The sequence below is a fragment of the Pteropus alecto genome, unplaced genomic scaffold (assembly GCF_000325575.1).
Source record: "Pteropus alecto unplaced genomic scaffold, ASM32557v1 scaffold61, whole genome shotgun sequence".
Lineage (NCBI taxonomy): Eukaryota > Metazoa > Chordata > Mammalia > Chiroptera > Pteropodidae > Pteropus > Pteropus alecto.
The window spans coordinates 2,885,389-2,900,243 of NW_006434835.1; the positions used below are offsets into that span (position 1 = coordinate 2,885,389).

General features: G+C 49.2%; 1 protein-coding gene and 1 long non-coding RNA gene across 2 annotated transcripts in view; one reads left to right on the forward strand and one right to left on the reverse strand.

Annotated features, from left to right (window-relative positions):
- The window catches only part of LOC112478502, a 4,721-nt gene extending 2,977 nt beyond the window's left edge, over positions 1-1,744 (reverse strand). Inside the window, exons 1-2 of the long non-coding RNA XR_003045877.1 lie at positions 1,659-1,744; positions 1,190-1,416 (exon numbers count right to left, since the gene is read on the reverse strand). This is a non-coding gene — a long non-coding RNA (uncharacterized LOC112478502). The remainder of the gene's footprint in view (positions 1-1,189; positions 1,417-1,658) is intronic.
- Positions 1,745-2,080: 336 nt separating this feature from the next.
- On the forward strand, positions 2,081-14,602 carry RSAD2 (radical S-adenosyl methionine domain containing 2). The gene is made up of 6 exons (XM_006910218.3): positions 2,081-2,521; positions 5,839-6,000; positions 7,301-7,530; positions 9,452-9,601; positions 10,140-10,172; positions 11,869-14,602. The coding sequence occupies exons 1-6, from the start codon at positions 2,170-2,172 to the stop codon at positions 12,031-12,033; spliced, it is 1,092 nt and encodes a 363-aa protein (XP_006910280.1). The 5' UTR covers positions 2,081-2,169; the 3' UTR covers positions 12,034-14,602.
- The last annotated feature ends 253 nt before the right edge of the window (positions 14,603-14,855 follow it).

The window sequence follows — 14,855 nt, forward strand, 5'->3', positions numbered from 1 at the left end:
CCAGGCTAAAAAAAAAAAAAAATATGATGGGGACCCTTGGGAATTAACTCAGCTGTGTTTGGACGTCTTCAGAGATAGCCAACTTTGAGGAGGGCAGGGCTGCCTCAGCCTCCCTCCAGCACGTCCGTACCGAGCAGAAATGCCTCCTTGGCCTTTACAAGCCGTGGCTTTGAGGAAGAAAGTCTCCTACTCACTCGTAGATGGGTGGAGAAAGACAAGTCAAGAAGAAATATGCACATGCCAATAGAATATCGTAATGACTGTTGACTTCTGTGAGCTCTTTGTCAGAACAAACTTTGACTTATTTATTTTATTTACATTTTTGTCATACGTGTTAATATTTTATCTGATACATACGAAGCTCCCAATGAACACTTGTCGAAGGAAAGAAGAAAAGAAGGAAGGAAAGAATGCCTGAATGAATGAATGAATGAGGGAATGAATGAATGAACAAATGAATGAATGAAAGAGACTGGATGGAATCGGCTGAGGAAGTAATCGTAAAGTAACATGATGATAATGATCAATTATAGAGCAGTAACACAAGTGCTTAAATCCCAGTTCGAACTTACATCCTATGTGACGTAAGTTTTTCCAGGTGTAAAATAAGTTAGTGCTTGCAAAGTACAGCACAGTGCCTGGCGCACAGTGCAACCTGTCTGTAGATATTTCTACTTTCTTTTGTCCGGTAGTACGCTCAGCGCTTAGTACACATTGTGTCATTTAATCCTTAAAACATCCTGTGTGAGTTAGACACTAATACTCACACTTGCCAGAGGTGTTGACAAGATCAGGCAGGTAAATAAATTCAGCCCCGATTAACTATCATCGGCTCACCTAGGATTCAAACCTTAAAATCGTTTAGCTTCGAAAGCCTGCAAGTGTCCCACGTGATATTTGCTTTGAAGTGTCAACTGACTTAGTTTTCATTTTCTTCATGTGCACGTGATCTAGCAAAAACGGTGTTTGTTATTTGAACCAGACCGTGATGAGAGTTCCAAACCTTTCCGGTTGAGGGTATTGCCCTGAATCACAGACACCCTGGCATAACAGGAAGCCGTCAGGCCCCCAGTGGCTGTCTGCTTGCAGTCTGCTTTCTGTTTCCCTCCTGAGTAAAACACGGTCCTCTGTATGCCCACGTGAGTGGACTAAAACGACAATGGCTGCTAGCCCTAACGTGTTTACTTACACTGTTCCTGGAATGCCTCCAAGTGAGTCACGTCACTTAGGAAACTCCATGCGCTAATAGTGAGGCGTGAGATCCCGGGAAATGAAACTGGTCCACAGGCACACAGCCCGTCAGAGAGGAGCTCGGTTCGTGGCCCAGAAGCGTGGCCTCCGCGGCTGCTGCAGCTCCCCGTAAGTCTCACGGAAACAGAAGACCACAGCCTCGAACACAGACCCGCTTAAACAGGGCTGAAAGAAAGAAGATGCCAGCATGAAATTCAGCGATGCTGTCTAAGAAAACTGTAAAAATAAAGAGCAAGCCACAGCAGTTCTTGCCAATTAAGAAGCATCTGGTTTTCCTATCGCTTGTTGCAAATAGTATAGAAACGCATAGAAATGCAGGAAAACATAAATGTCTAAATTGTAACACTGAAAATGCATCACTCAAGGATTAAGGTATACATGCCACTCTGTGCCTGCGTGACGGTCACCTGAGAGGGGTCTCTGAGGCTAAGGGAGCCTGCTGTCATCCTCCGTGGATAGGGCATTCTTTTCACTATTTGGCTCTCCTGGTGAGCTGTCACTGAGTGTACACAATGTGAAGGGCGATAGGGTAGAAGCTCCTCCACGATGTGTCATGTGTGAGTCACGCAACCACTAAAGAGATGGCCCCTTATCTAGTTCCTTCACTATGTGCCAGACAGAGATGCGGAGAGGTATCACCAGGTGGTCTGTGCGGGGGGCGGGGCGGGGTGGCTGTGATTTGCACGGGGAGACAGAGGCTAGCAGCGAGGCAGAGGGAGGCAGCAGCAGCCCGAACCCGAGCCTTCGGTCTTGGCCCTGCTCCAACTTTCATTTTCATGAAGATAATAACTGAAACTTAAGCTCAGCTGAGACTCAGTCGAAGGAGGCGTGTCCGTCCTCCCTGTGTGACAGGTTGCTCAGGAACGTATAAAGCCAGCCAGACTCCAAGGCTCAGCGCGGCTGCAGACACCTGGCACCATGTGGCTGCTCGTGCCTCTGGCTTTCGCGGGAAAGATGCTGAGCGCTTTCAGGAAGCAGCTGGGCTCTCTATGGGGCAGCCTGCTGCCCCTGTGCCTCTGGCTCAGGGCAACGTTCGGCCTGGCAGGGAGTGACAGGGCACAGAGGCAACAGGACGGGAAGGGACCCGAGGGGACCAGACAGGAAGAGGAGGGGGCCAGCGGCGACCAACCCCTAACTCCCACCAGCGTCAACTATCACTTCACCCGCCAGTGCAACTACAAGTGTGGCTTCTGCTTCCACACCGCGAAAACGTCCTTCGTGCTGCCCCTCGAGGAAGCCAAGAGGGGGCTGCTGCTGCTGAAGGAAGCCGGTGAGTCCCGGTCCCGCGGAGGTCGGGGTGTCCAGGCGCGGTGGGGGGCAGGCTGAGCGTCTGGGGGGGCGGCGCGCACAGCCTGGAGAGCTCCCCCAGCACGTTCGGCGTTTCCCAGCGCGCAGTGGGGATGCTGAGCCGGGACAGACGCACGGGCAGTCTGGGAGTGGGTGCCCGGTGGCTGAGTGGGGCGCCCACCCCGCTCCTCCTGCCGCCTCCACTGGAACGGGATTGTGACCCCAAGCGTTTGTGAAGGGCGGTGGGGTGGGGTGGGGGACGACACTGTTCCAGAAACAGTTAAGGAGGAAAGTCGAAAACAAAAACACACACTTGGACTTAAGATGTGCAATACCGAGTCTCCCATTTTGGGTCATGCGTGTGCTCTTGACGTGGACCCTTAAACGGTTTATAACTCACATGAAGCGATGACCTTGCTCTCGAGACTCGCTGACCGGGCCGCAGCGCCCGAGGCCCGCACGGACGCCGCAGAAGGAGCTGGGCGCCTGCGACTGGCCGGCGGCGTCTTCCCCCCCGAATCTGCTCTCCCGCCGCTGCGCGTCCCTGTCTTCCCCGGAGCACCCCCTGAGCTGCCGCCCTCAGCCGCGTCCCCCGCTTTCTTTTCGCGGCTGGTTTAGCTTTTTCTCAGACGTGTGACGGGCGTTCACAGAGTGACCGCACGCCGAGGTCGGTCTGGGTTTCGGAACTCGACCGCATCCCAGGACGCAGAGCCAGGGCGAAGGCACCGCAGGCCGGGGGCGCGGGGTCCCCCGCAGCCACGCGGGCCCGAAGCTCGTCTTCTCACGCAGACGCGTTCGCCTGCCGGGCACCTCACGCAACGAAAGCGCGCGGCTGGCGCGTCGCTGGACCTGACCTGCTTTGCCCCCTCGCGTTTGCTCACCCGTCCACGCTGATCCCCGACGGACCCGCGCCCTGGGGTCTGGCGCACGGGGTCGCCGGGCCTCGCTCGGACAGACGGCTGTGTCCGTCTCCCCGTCTCTGCCGTGCTGGCGGGAGGTGCGTAATCTTGCTAAAATGCGCTTTTGGTAATTTGACTCCCCCACTTCAACTCTCTTGCACGGCTTCCAACCCCCACTTGTTAGCACGGCCTTCAAGGCCCGTGGCAAGCCCGGCGCTGCCATCGATGTCCCCGCCCCTGCCCCGGCGTCCGCACCCCAATGCCGCGCGCCCCTGGGCCACGGGCACATTGCACCACGCCTGGTTCCCCTCCGAGGCCGCACGACGGAGCCCGTGACCGCGCTGTCCCCTTCCTGGAGTGCGGTCGCCCATCTCAGACTCGTTGGAACGGCTCCCGCCTCTCTTCCCCACCGCCCCTCCCCCTTCGTCTATGACCGCACGTCTCCTAGTTAATCATGGCGTGTTTATCTCCATTCCCGCCAATCTCTCCTCCGCTCCACCAAAATTACAGAAAAAGGCTTGAAAGCAGGGGGACGACCCGGCAGCAGTCAACATGTGGCTGGCGTGACCGCCTGGGACTGCCTGGTGGCACGGGGCGGCTCCGGCAGGCGTCTGCGGGGCGATGGCTGCGTGAACTCGCCAGCCCGCCCTGTGGGAAGCAGGCAGTTTTGGGGACGGGAACCAGCGAGCACGTCCTGCAGAAGCGAGGCCGCGATGGAAAAGTAAGGCGTGAGGCAGGAGGCAGGCCGGTCTGGGGCTCTCCCGGCCACCGTCAGGCGAGGCCCCTCCCCGGCTCCTGCAGGTGGCAGAGGCTTGTTTGCTGCTCGAGCTGAACCCATAGGGCCGTGCACCCAGGGAGCCCTGGACAGGAGGGAGGAGGAAGGCACCACAGCGAAGACTGTGCCAGTCTGCCCGCTGGGCGTGCGAATCCCGTGAGCCCAAGGGACGGGCGGCTGGTGTACACGGCAGAGGAGAAGAGTTAAGAATCTTCTCCAGGAAAACAAAATGGCCCGGAGAAAAGGCCCGGACACCAGCATGCGGGACACTATCCAGCGACTAAACCGGCTGTCCGCACTGTCCCTGCCCGGAGAAAGCCACCAGCTGCCCGGTCCCTTCTGTAATCACAGAAATGCCATCCATCTCTTTTATGCCTCACTCGACTATGAAGGGACACATCAACACACCAAAGGAAAAGGCGGACACTAAAACAAACGAGAGAGAGGGAGGGTATGGAAAACCGAAAACTTCAAACCATCTGTAACTAAAAATCACGGACGGCCGAGAAAGAGGACGGTGCGTATGAAACCAGACGCATCCTGAACAAGGAAGCATTGGATCATGGGAGCGTTGTGAGAACTAAAAACTGGATTTCTAAAATTAAAGTTTTAATAGAAAGTCTAAGAGGTAAAGTCTTAGGAAAATTGGACAAAAGGTAAAACAGGAGAGACAATAGGAAGGCAAATAGGGTTTAAATCCAGAAGCTCCCACACGCCAGTATCAGAATTTCCCAGAAGAAAAAAGAAATAGATTTGAGAAGAGGTGGGACTTATATAAGAAAAATTCCCATAACAGAAAAAGCCATGTTTTGAGATCGAGGGCCTTGAATAGGGACAGATTCCACTCAAGCACGTCATCTTGAAATTTCAGGACATTACAAAGAAAGCTCCTATAAGAGAAAAATGCATACACTTAAAAAAGATGATTTATAAGAGAATTACCAAACTTATGAACAATAATATTAAATCCTAGAAGACAATGAGCAAGGCTCCAAAAATTCAGAGTGTGAAGCGATTTCACCCAGAACGAGGCCAAACTACTGACCACAAATCTATGTGAAAATCTTCAAGTCCTCAATTTGATTCATTTATGTTTTTGTTTTTGTTTTTGTTTCAGGAAACTCCTAAGATAATTTTCCAAAATAAGGGAGTAAACCGACAGAGAGGGTCAAGGATTCCAGGATAAGCGACGTCCCATGCATGAGAGAGAGCGGGGAGGGGACCCCAGGACAGTGCAGAATGGGTTTCAAGGGGCCGAGTGTCCTTTTCATTCTAGGTGGCAGGGGCGGCAGTGTTCACAATTCTCTGAGAAACCTCGTCTCTCATCTTCTAAGCAGTGGCATCATCTGTGTAACTAATTCCTTACGTTACAGTGCATCCATTTTAAAATAGGGAGAAAATCACCTTGAGGAGATGCTTTTGTCCTGGTGACACCCCAGATTCCATATGTGGGTATTCCCATAAAGGGGGGTTGGCGGGGCACCAGCGTCAGAGGAGGCGAGGATAATGAGAAGTTTTATTTCATGTCTGCTACATTGAGACGATATGACTTTTGCCATTAAAATAATAACGGATGTGTGTGCACTGTAGAAACAGAGGGGAAAAGGTCTCTGTCGCCCCTCCCAGGTATGGAGAAGATCAACTTTTCGGGCGGAGAACCTTTCCTTCACCAGCGAGGCGAATACCTGGGCCAGCTGGTGAAATTCTGCAAAGAGGAGCTTCGTCTGCCCAGCGTGAGCATCGTCAGCAACGGGAGCCTGGTCCGCGAGCGCTGGTTCAAGAACTACGGTAGGCTTCCCCGCGTGACACTTCGCCGTCCCGTTCCTGTGGTCGAAAGTAGCTCTGTCTCCTTCCATCCTGGGCCTCGGGCCAGGCCTGTGGGGCGCGGGCAGAGAGGAGAACCCAACAGGCTTATTCTAATCTTTTTTCAAGCTGTGCGCGAAGTTAATAGTGTTTCAGTTCTGGAAGGCTCTCGGTAAACAAGTGTGGCCAGACAGATAACGAAAACATCAGGAAGCATAACTCCTGCGAGTCTGCACAGAGCAAGTGCTGAGGGCGAGGCTTTAGCCCTGGCCTCACTGTTCGTTTGCTCTCAATGTTTATTTTTTTCTTTTGCTTAACACTTACACAGCTATTTATTTTTTATCAGCCTCATATAAAGTAAGCAAACGGACCACAGCAGCCCTTCTCCCTGCTTTTGGAATCCCTGGTTTCTGTCATTTGAGAGTGGTTTTGAGAATTGAGAACTGACTCTGAGAAGTGACTTTGCAGTCAAGGCTGCGTAGCCACGAGAACTAGGAAAACTCAGAGCCGGTCGCCTGCAAGGACTTGGCAATGAGCTACCAGGTGGCGACGAATGCCCATGCTGGGGGGACAGGTGGATCGTAGGGAGCAGAGGAAACCGAAGGAGCGAAGAGAAACGCAGAGGAGGCGACATTACAGACAGCCATGACATAGAGACCGAGACAGATCCTCCTCACCGGCGCTTTCTGATCACAGCCCGCAGTCTGCCGCGTTGCGAGGGGTGGGGGCGTGTGTGGGGGGCGGGGGTGGGGTGGGAGGTTCTGTGAGTTTGGTTCCACCAAACTCACATTATCTTGGCTTCCTCAGCATCTCGTACGGTTAGTTGCACACGACATATCGCAGGATGTCTGCACATATTTAGATGACGAGTCAAATTTATAAAAGATGTCAGTGTGCGTGGTAGGGTTCTTCGGCTGAGCGATTGTATTTTGTGATGGGAAAAGCAGTCAAGCTCTAAGTGCCCGTAGATCTAAAATAGCAGCCTGCCTGGGAAGTTACCTGACCCTTAGGCGGCAATTCAAGAAAAGCCTCATTTAGATATATTGATAAATGCTCTGTCTGGTATAAGTATCTCTGTGGTTTTTTTTTTTTTCAAGATTATTTTACACAAGTGCCAAGTATAATGTTCATTTCACTGAGTTTTGTGGGTATGAAGCAAAATGTTTTTTTTTTAAAAAACTAAAGCAAAAATTCAAGCGAGATGTGTTTTATCACAAGGAGATAGGAATGGCCGAAATGGCATGGTCCTTGGGACAAAGGCTTCACGATAAACATCTTCCCTCAGGCGCATATTTGGACATCCTCGCCATCTCCTGTGACAGCTTTGACGAGCAAGTCAACGTCCTTATTGGCCGTGGTCAAGGGAAAATAAACCACGTGGAGAACCTTCAGAAACTGAGGAAATGGTGTCGCGATTATAGAGTGGCCTTCAAAATCAACTCGGTCATTAATCGATTCAACGTGGGAGAGGACATGAAGGAGCCAATTAAAGCGCTGAACCCCGTCCGCTGGAAGGTAGGCTCACGGCGCTGCTTTCGCGGACTGTAATTAACCCGGAGGTAAGACCAAACAAAAGCGAGAGAAAGAATGGCTTCGGCGGAGTCCAAATGATAAGGGTCCAGAGAACTCTGAACCCAGAGAGCCAGCCGGGAGAACGGGTCTGTGGTCCTGCCCTTATCTGTTAAACTTTAAACTACTTCCAGTCCTTTGGCCTCAATTTTCTCTTCTGAAAACTGGAACTGATTCCCAATGGGAATATTGTGAGGATAAAGGCCAGAAAATATAATAAGTACTTGTGATGGTCTGAAGAATATGTCCGTAGAAAGCTTAACCTGTATTTATTTATGAAATACAATGAGACTGAATTTCTTCTTAAAACTGTTGGGTTAAGAATAAGTGGATATTCTTCGTAAATCCTGTGAATCCATTTCTCACTGAATTATTGAGGGCTGGCCCCAGCTGTCCGCTGCTGAGATGTCTGAAGTTCAAGGACGGGCGAGCCGGTTCAAGGTGTAGCACCCGCAGCGTGCAGACGCTTGCACGTAATTGCAAATTAAAGTTTCCTACCCCTGGCTGTTCTTCAGAATCAACTCAGATAGCCGTTTAAAAATCGCCTTCTTGGACCTCACTCCATACCCATCTTGCTGAAATAGGCCCCCTGGTGTGGGGGTTCGGAGGGGGGCAGACATTAGCAGGAGGGCTTGCACGAATATGTATTCTTGACAAGCTACCCTGGCGATTGTCACGTAGCCATCCAAAACCTGTGCCTGACCTCAGAGTGGATGAAACTGAGGATAAGACGCAGAACTTGATTCTAGTAATGAAAAAAGGCCAGGAGACTCATGCAGGGCAAGGCTGTGTGTGTTAGCACGACATGGGGAGGCGAGTCAGGCGCTCGGTTCTGCCGCAGTGCCTGGAAGGCTTCCACGTAGGAGTGGTATCTGGCTGTGCTCTGAACGAGAGGCCGGGTTTCCACAGGTGGGTCAGGTGTGGGGAAGGCAGTCACGTCCGGGCGGGAAAGCTCGCTGCACAGAGAAACCTTTTCCTTCCAAGGCTGCCTGGAGTGCGTTTTAATCCCCTGGGCGCGTTCGGGACAGAGTGACGGATATGGGGGGAAAGGGTTATTATTATATTATGTCCCTGAGGTCACTCTGCAATGTGTGGAATGGGTCAGGAAAATAGAAGTTATACTTTTGAAAAATTTTAAATTGGTAGGTGGAACCTGAACTTTGGTTACATATCAAAACGCGTGGAATATCAGCCTAGACGATCTATGATCTAGATCCTATGAGGGTCTAGAAAAAATGAATAAATAAATAAAATAATACAGAGGGATGATGGGAGGAGGAGAAGCTGTGATCCAACAGTCTCTCTCTCTCTCTCTCTCTTTCTCTCTCTCTCTCATCTCCATCTCCATCTCCATCTCCATCTCCATCTCAATCTCCATCATCTCCATCTCCATCTCCATCTCCATCTCCATCAAGGCTTTTGAGAGCTCATGGCTCCTTGTCTCTCATTCTCCATTGAATGACTTTTGCCCCAATCTTTCAACTTCTGCTCAGGCTTCCACTTGCCTCCTGAACTCTGGACCTGCCTTTTCAAAATTCTGATTTTGATTACAAGTGATTTGCTTATTTATTTATTTATTTATTTTGATACTTTTGTATGGCCCGTATTAGCTTCAGTGAATATCCGTTATTTTGTAGTCTAAAAAATTAGATTATAAGACTAGATCAAATAGAATCTTGGCCGGTTTTTACAGTTTCCGTTTTAGAAATGTTTGTGCCTTCTAAATTTCACAGCAGTGTCTTTCTGGAATGTTCCTTAGTCAAGGAGTCTTCTTTCTTAGGAGATGCAGCCGGGTCCGGGGGGAAATGAGGCTTGGGGTTAAAAAAAAAAAAAAGGATGCGAAGAAAACAGCGCACTTGCTTTCCAGGTCTTCCAGTGCCTCATAATCGAGGGCGAGAATGCTGGAGAAGGCGCCCTGAGGGAAGCAGAGAGGTTCGTCATTAGCGACGAGGAGTTCAAAGCGTTTCTGGACCGCCACAGAGAGGTGTCCTGCCTGGTCCCCGAGTCCAACCAGAAGGTGGGCATGGCGAGCGCTGTCCATCCGCCCTGGCACCATCCCCTGGTCCTGCTGCGGGTGCTCAGGGGCGCGCCGTGGGGAGATGTGGGGGGTGGCCTCAGGGCTGGGGTCCGCTGTCGGCCCTGCGCCCTCCAGCTGTGACCGGCGGGTAACGGGGTAACGTGGTGCCGTGGACGTGGAGACGAGCGCGGATCTCTCATCACCTAACATGTACACTGAGAAAGGGGAGGGATTGAGTGCCAAGCGGACAGAGCCACCGGGAATACTGAACAATAAAGAACAGCCCCCCCCCACACACACACACAGCGACACTGGACCCTTTGTCAAGGGGCAGGGGATCTAGCCCCTGAGAATCTGTTGGACTCTGAAGGGACAAAACACCCTTCCGGGATGCGGGTCATGTGGGGACGGCCCACCTTGTGAGGCACACACCCAAAGGTGCTCAAGCTGATCCAGAAGGAACAACAAGAAAACACACGAGCACGCATGCCAAAAAGGACGCTCGAAACTGAATTTGTATTTCATGTCTCCTTTGCAGATGAAAGATTCCTACCTTATTCTGGACGAATACGTGAGTATGCTTAATGAATTTTTTAAATGATCACTTAAAAATAGTAAAGCGGCCGTGAGGTCAGCTGGAGCCACGTGATTCTGAGCGTAACCCTCTAGTCCGTATTTGTTCTTCTCGGCCGGCGTGTCACGTGTTGGGGGGCGCTGACAGGCGTTAGCTTTGTAGACTCCTGATGTCACTGGGTCAAGTTCTGAGCTAAGCGCCTGGGTGGGCATTAGCTGGAACCTGGGCCTCGTATTAGCGCTCCCTCCAGATGGCGCTTTCTCCTGTGTGGTTCACTTAACCCGGGGATGCCACACTGAAGCCGACATTGCACAGAGCAGGGGCCTTCGTTATGCCATCGTGGGCTACGGGGTCTCTGGCAACAGGACGCTTTGGAGGGAAGTCATTCATATCACACTTTACAGTACACGTTAATACCCCAGAGACTGCCAGCTCTCCCTCTGACTGTAACCTCGGCTTTGGTGAGAAGAGGTGACAGTCCCTCTCCAAAAGCCACTGACACTCTGCCTGCCCCACCGCCTTCTGAAGGAAGAGGAAAAGCCACCTCTCTGGACACTGAGCAGCACGTCGCTTTCCCTCCTTTGTCTCGTTGTCGTTGTTGTTGTTGTTTAGATTCACAGACCTTCACCGCTGTCTCGAGCACAGAACAAACAATTCCATTCAAAGCCCCGTTTTAAAGAAATGGACTCCAATGAGAGCCATGGCTTCAGTATTTAAGTTGGATTTGGTGTTTTGAGAAATGCTCGTTGTGGTTTTATATTATTTTCAAGTTCGTCAAAGATACTTCACAGCCACTTCATCGTGGCCGATGTGAGCTTTCTTTATGGGTCATAAGGAAAAAGGGGATAGGACAAGGTTTCAGTTTGTGGAATCGAGGTACAGAGGTAAATGCAAACAGAATTTACTTTTCAGAATCCAGGTTTTCACAACTGGACATTTTGACTGATGTTCCTTAACGAACTGTGGTCTCCACACGGTTGGAACAGACATCAAAATTTGCTGTTGGCAATTTAAGAACATTTCGATTCCACAAACGTTGCTGGAGCATCTACAGAATGCTCAGTGCCGACGGAAGGTTATGGAAGCGTGCAGGCCTCGTGCCTGCGGATACGGCGGATGGCCGAGGGTAAAAACACAACCCTCGACTGCGCTTATAAGTCTCTCCTCGAGCTGGCGCCTCGGCCTCTGCAGCTCCTTCCTTACCCTCCTCTCTGCCCTTCTCTAAAGAACTTTTTGGTCGACCTTTACACTCATAGATTCATGCACACACGGGTCACTTTCCAACAGCGTCACCTAGACACACCGACTGTTCCTTGCTTCTGGGTTTTAATGATTCTGTTCCCTGCAGCTTGCGATTCCAGAGCATCATTTAGAGGTCCACATTTTTTGAAAGCCTGTCCTGATTACCACTGTCCCCCCAATAGAGGGACACACACCTCCCGTGGCACACCCACGATTCTGTTTATTGCACACTTAGCTGATGTACCGTGTTTATCTCGGTCAGCCTGAGCGGGGGGAGTCGAGAGATGGAGTCCGAGGAGTTCTGCATGCTCGGTACAACATCCGGCCCACAGCTCTCAATAAACACTTGTCGAAATGATCGGAATAGCAACAGTCATTTTGGATTAAGCCTCCCCAATTGAGTTTTACAGGATAACTTATACAAAAATATCCCAATTTCTGAATTTTCTAGATGCGCTTCCTAAACTGTAGGAACGGGCGGAAGGACCCCTCCAAGTCCATCCTGGACATCGGAGTGGAAGAAGCCATAAAATTCAGTGGATTCGATGAAAAGATGTTTCTGAAGCGAGGGGGAAAGTATGTGTGGAGCAAGGCGGACCTGAAGCTGGACTGGTGAGGTTGGCGGTGGGCCTCCCCGCGGACTCAGCGTGTGGCCGCCACCAGCTGTGACGCCTCCTGCCGGCACCCTCAGCGGCCCCAGATAGGATTTTCTGTTGCACATGGTATCTGATTATCTGTGGGGACACACAGATGATCGAAATCCATAACAATGCAAAACCATTAACTTTAGTTAATCAGCCTATTTTGATATTGGTTTTTTTGAGCTGTTTATTGTGACTCCTGTTATTTCCATTTTGAAGTTATGTTTTTCCAGTTTGTTCATTGGATAGTCAATTCTTTTCTGCTAAATAATGAGGTATCGATTTTCACATCTGAAAAAAGGCTGCAAAATGTCTCTCCCGCTCATTTCTGCTGCGGTAATGCTCTGTCCCTTTCCGCCTTTATTCCATTGCAATCCTGGCCCTTCCACCAGGAAAGTCAGAAGTTCAGAAATAGTCGACAGGTGTTTCAAAAGATAAGACATGATCATCTTAGCAGGCTCCCGCAGGTGCCCAGGAGGAGACGGTCAGCCGCTGATGCCAGGGCACGGCCCGCCCACGCTGACTGCCCCAGAGGGTCAGCTCTCCCTGTTTGCTCCCTCCTCTCCCAAGATGCTTAGCAAAACTAAGACAGACCTTTCGTTTCATGATGATGTCGACAAGGGGTCAGTGCTTGGGTCGCTGTGTGAAGCTGCTATTCAAGTCACATGAGTCCATCAAGCAGCAGCATGTGACTTGATTCGAGTAGATGGGGGTCCCCATTATCTCTGGACCGACTCTCTGAGCAGCCTTTAGGCACCACAGTGGCGAGAGTGGAGGTTGCGCCTGGATTTGATGTACGTGAAGCCGCGGCATAATCTCGTTTTCCCCAATTAGCTCTGATTCTCTTGAAATAAGGTATAATCTGGGTTAGAATGACAAGATCCAGTGGTTTCTTTTCCAGCACTAAGGAAGTACTGAGGGGGAGGAAAATTGTCACTTAAACTGGGTCAAGGATCAGAATCTTCTCCTTGTGGATACATCACATGCAGTTTCTTTATGTAACCTAGATGTTGTCTTATTGCCTGGAAAATAATAATTTCCTGCCATTGTTTTAAAAAAGCCAAAGCATGGAAAAATTTTTGCCCAAGCGAAAAAAAAGAGTAATTTTAATTCAACTGCCATCCCACCGTCCATCACTAGGTGGCGTCTAAATGTTGCCTGATGTCATTAAAACACCATCCAGAAATTCTACTTTATAATTGACTGTTTTCAAGACTTGGTGATTTTGAAAGTTTTGTTTTTGTAATTTTTTTCTCCAAAATATAGTCCAATTTCAAATTTCAAGTCATTATAATTCAACCAAAATATGTCGTTGTCCCATTGAGTTGTCATGTATTTTCCATTTTATACAGATTTTTTTTTAAAGAGAAAAATGAATTAGGAAGGTTTTTTCCCTTTACAGATTTTGATAGTATCTAGTCTTTGATGGTGTTAATGTCATCGGTATAAACATAAAACATATTTCTGACTTAACATAGTATATTTTGCTGATCTTCACATCAGTCAAAAAGAGTAAGTTTAAAAAGAAACATTATATACGTGAGAACACCACGAAGCTGTCTGATGCCCAGCAAGTGCTCAGCTGGGATTGTTTGAAGCAAAACCTGGGTCTGAGCCCAGATTTTCTGAGTTAGGGTGAGTTTGTCTCAAGATGAGGCAAACAAAAAAAGCTGCACTTAAGAAATAAACTACAGTATTTTAAATACATTTTCTAGCTCGTTTGATATTATCCTCTCCTTTCGTTATGTGCTATCGGGATTTGCGAAGCCTTAATGTTTAAGATATTTAAATGTTTGTTTTTCTTAAAGGGAAGGAACACAAACTTTTAGCATTGCAGGAAAATTCAAATTTGGATTATACAATGTTTTGCTTGATTTTTTCAGTTTTAAATGTGAGCCTTCAGTTTTATTAAATATGTTCCTTTTTATGGGGAAAACAAAAGACAATTTCATTGGGGTATCTCGATTTATGTGTGTGAAGGACAAATATTTTGTGGCACCTTTAATTATTGCTTGTCTATACTGTAGTAATGTGAGTGGAAGTTTGTCTTAAGAAACCTAGATTCAGCAGACATTAGTAATAGCATACCGTTTTAAAAATGTTAATTTTCTCCGTTACTTAGTGATAAGTGATATGAAAGTTGCCTGTTTTCTTCGAAAAGTGAAGACGAATGAGGACGTACACCTGAATCACCTGCATTGTAGGCTCCTGTTCTATTTCTGTCTGGAGTTTGGAATCCGGTTGGTGGGTCCATGGAGAGAATCGCGATGCTAACATGAGTGAACAAAGTCACGAGAGGGCTCTATCGGGAGATGATGCATCGCGTAGGCTGCTCCCTTGCTGAAATCACTGTTTAACCAGCTGTGCTTAGAGGGAGACAAATCTCACTGTAAGGTTTTCGGGCTTCGTCTTGAGTGTGTATAGGAGGTCTGAGTTTTTAGGGAAGTATATGTATATATTTTTTCTCCATCGTGTGAGGCTCTCGAATGTCGGTCTGTTGTGTTGTAAGATATTGTAATATATTAAAATATATTTTGTACACTGCCTTCGCTCTCTGTGGGTCATTGTGAATGTTTAAAGTAAGTGCGTGCTTTACAAACTGCTGTTGCTAAAGGCAAGCGCACTCTCAAAATCCACAAGGTTATCAATAATTAATAAGCGCACCAGACAACCCACTCGGCAATAAGACGGAGCGGAGATGAGCCGCTGGGGAAAATATTCTTGTTTTCTAGAATGAAAGGCTCACAGCATTGCCGAGTGTGACTCGGTCAGCACTCCCAGCGGCAGGCGTCACTGA

Coding starts and splice junctions, on each gene's coding strand:
- RSAD2 (XM_006910218.3), top strand. CDS start 2,170: ATGTGGCTGCTCGTGCCTCTGGCTTTCGCGGGAAAGATGCTGAGCGCT. Junction 2,522..5,838: donor GCTGCTGCTGAAGGAAGCCG/GTGAGTCCCGGT, acceptor CGCCCCTCCCAG/GTATGGAGAAGATCAACTTT. Junction 10,173..11,868: donor ACCTTATTCTGGACGAATAC/GTGAGTATGCTT, acceptor TGAATTTTCTAG/ATGCGCTTCCTAAACTGTAG.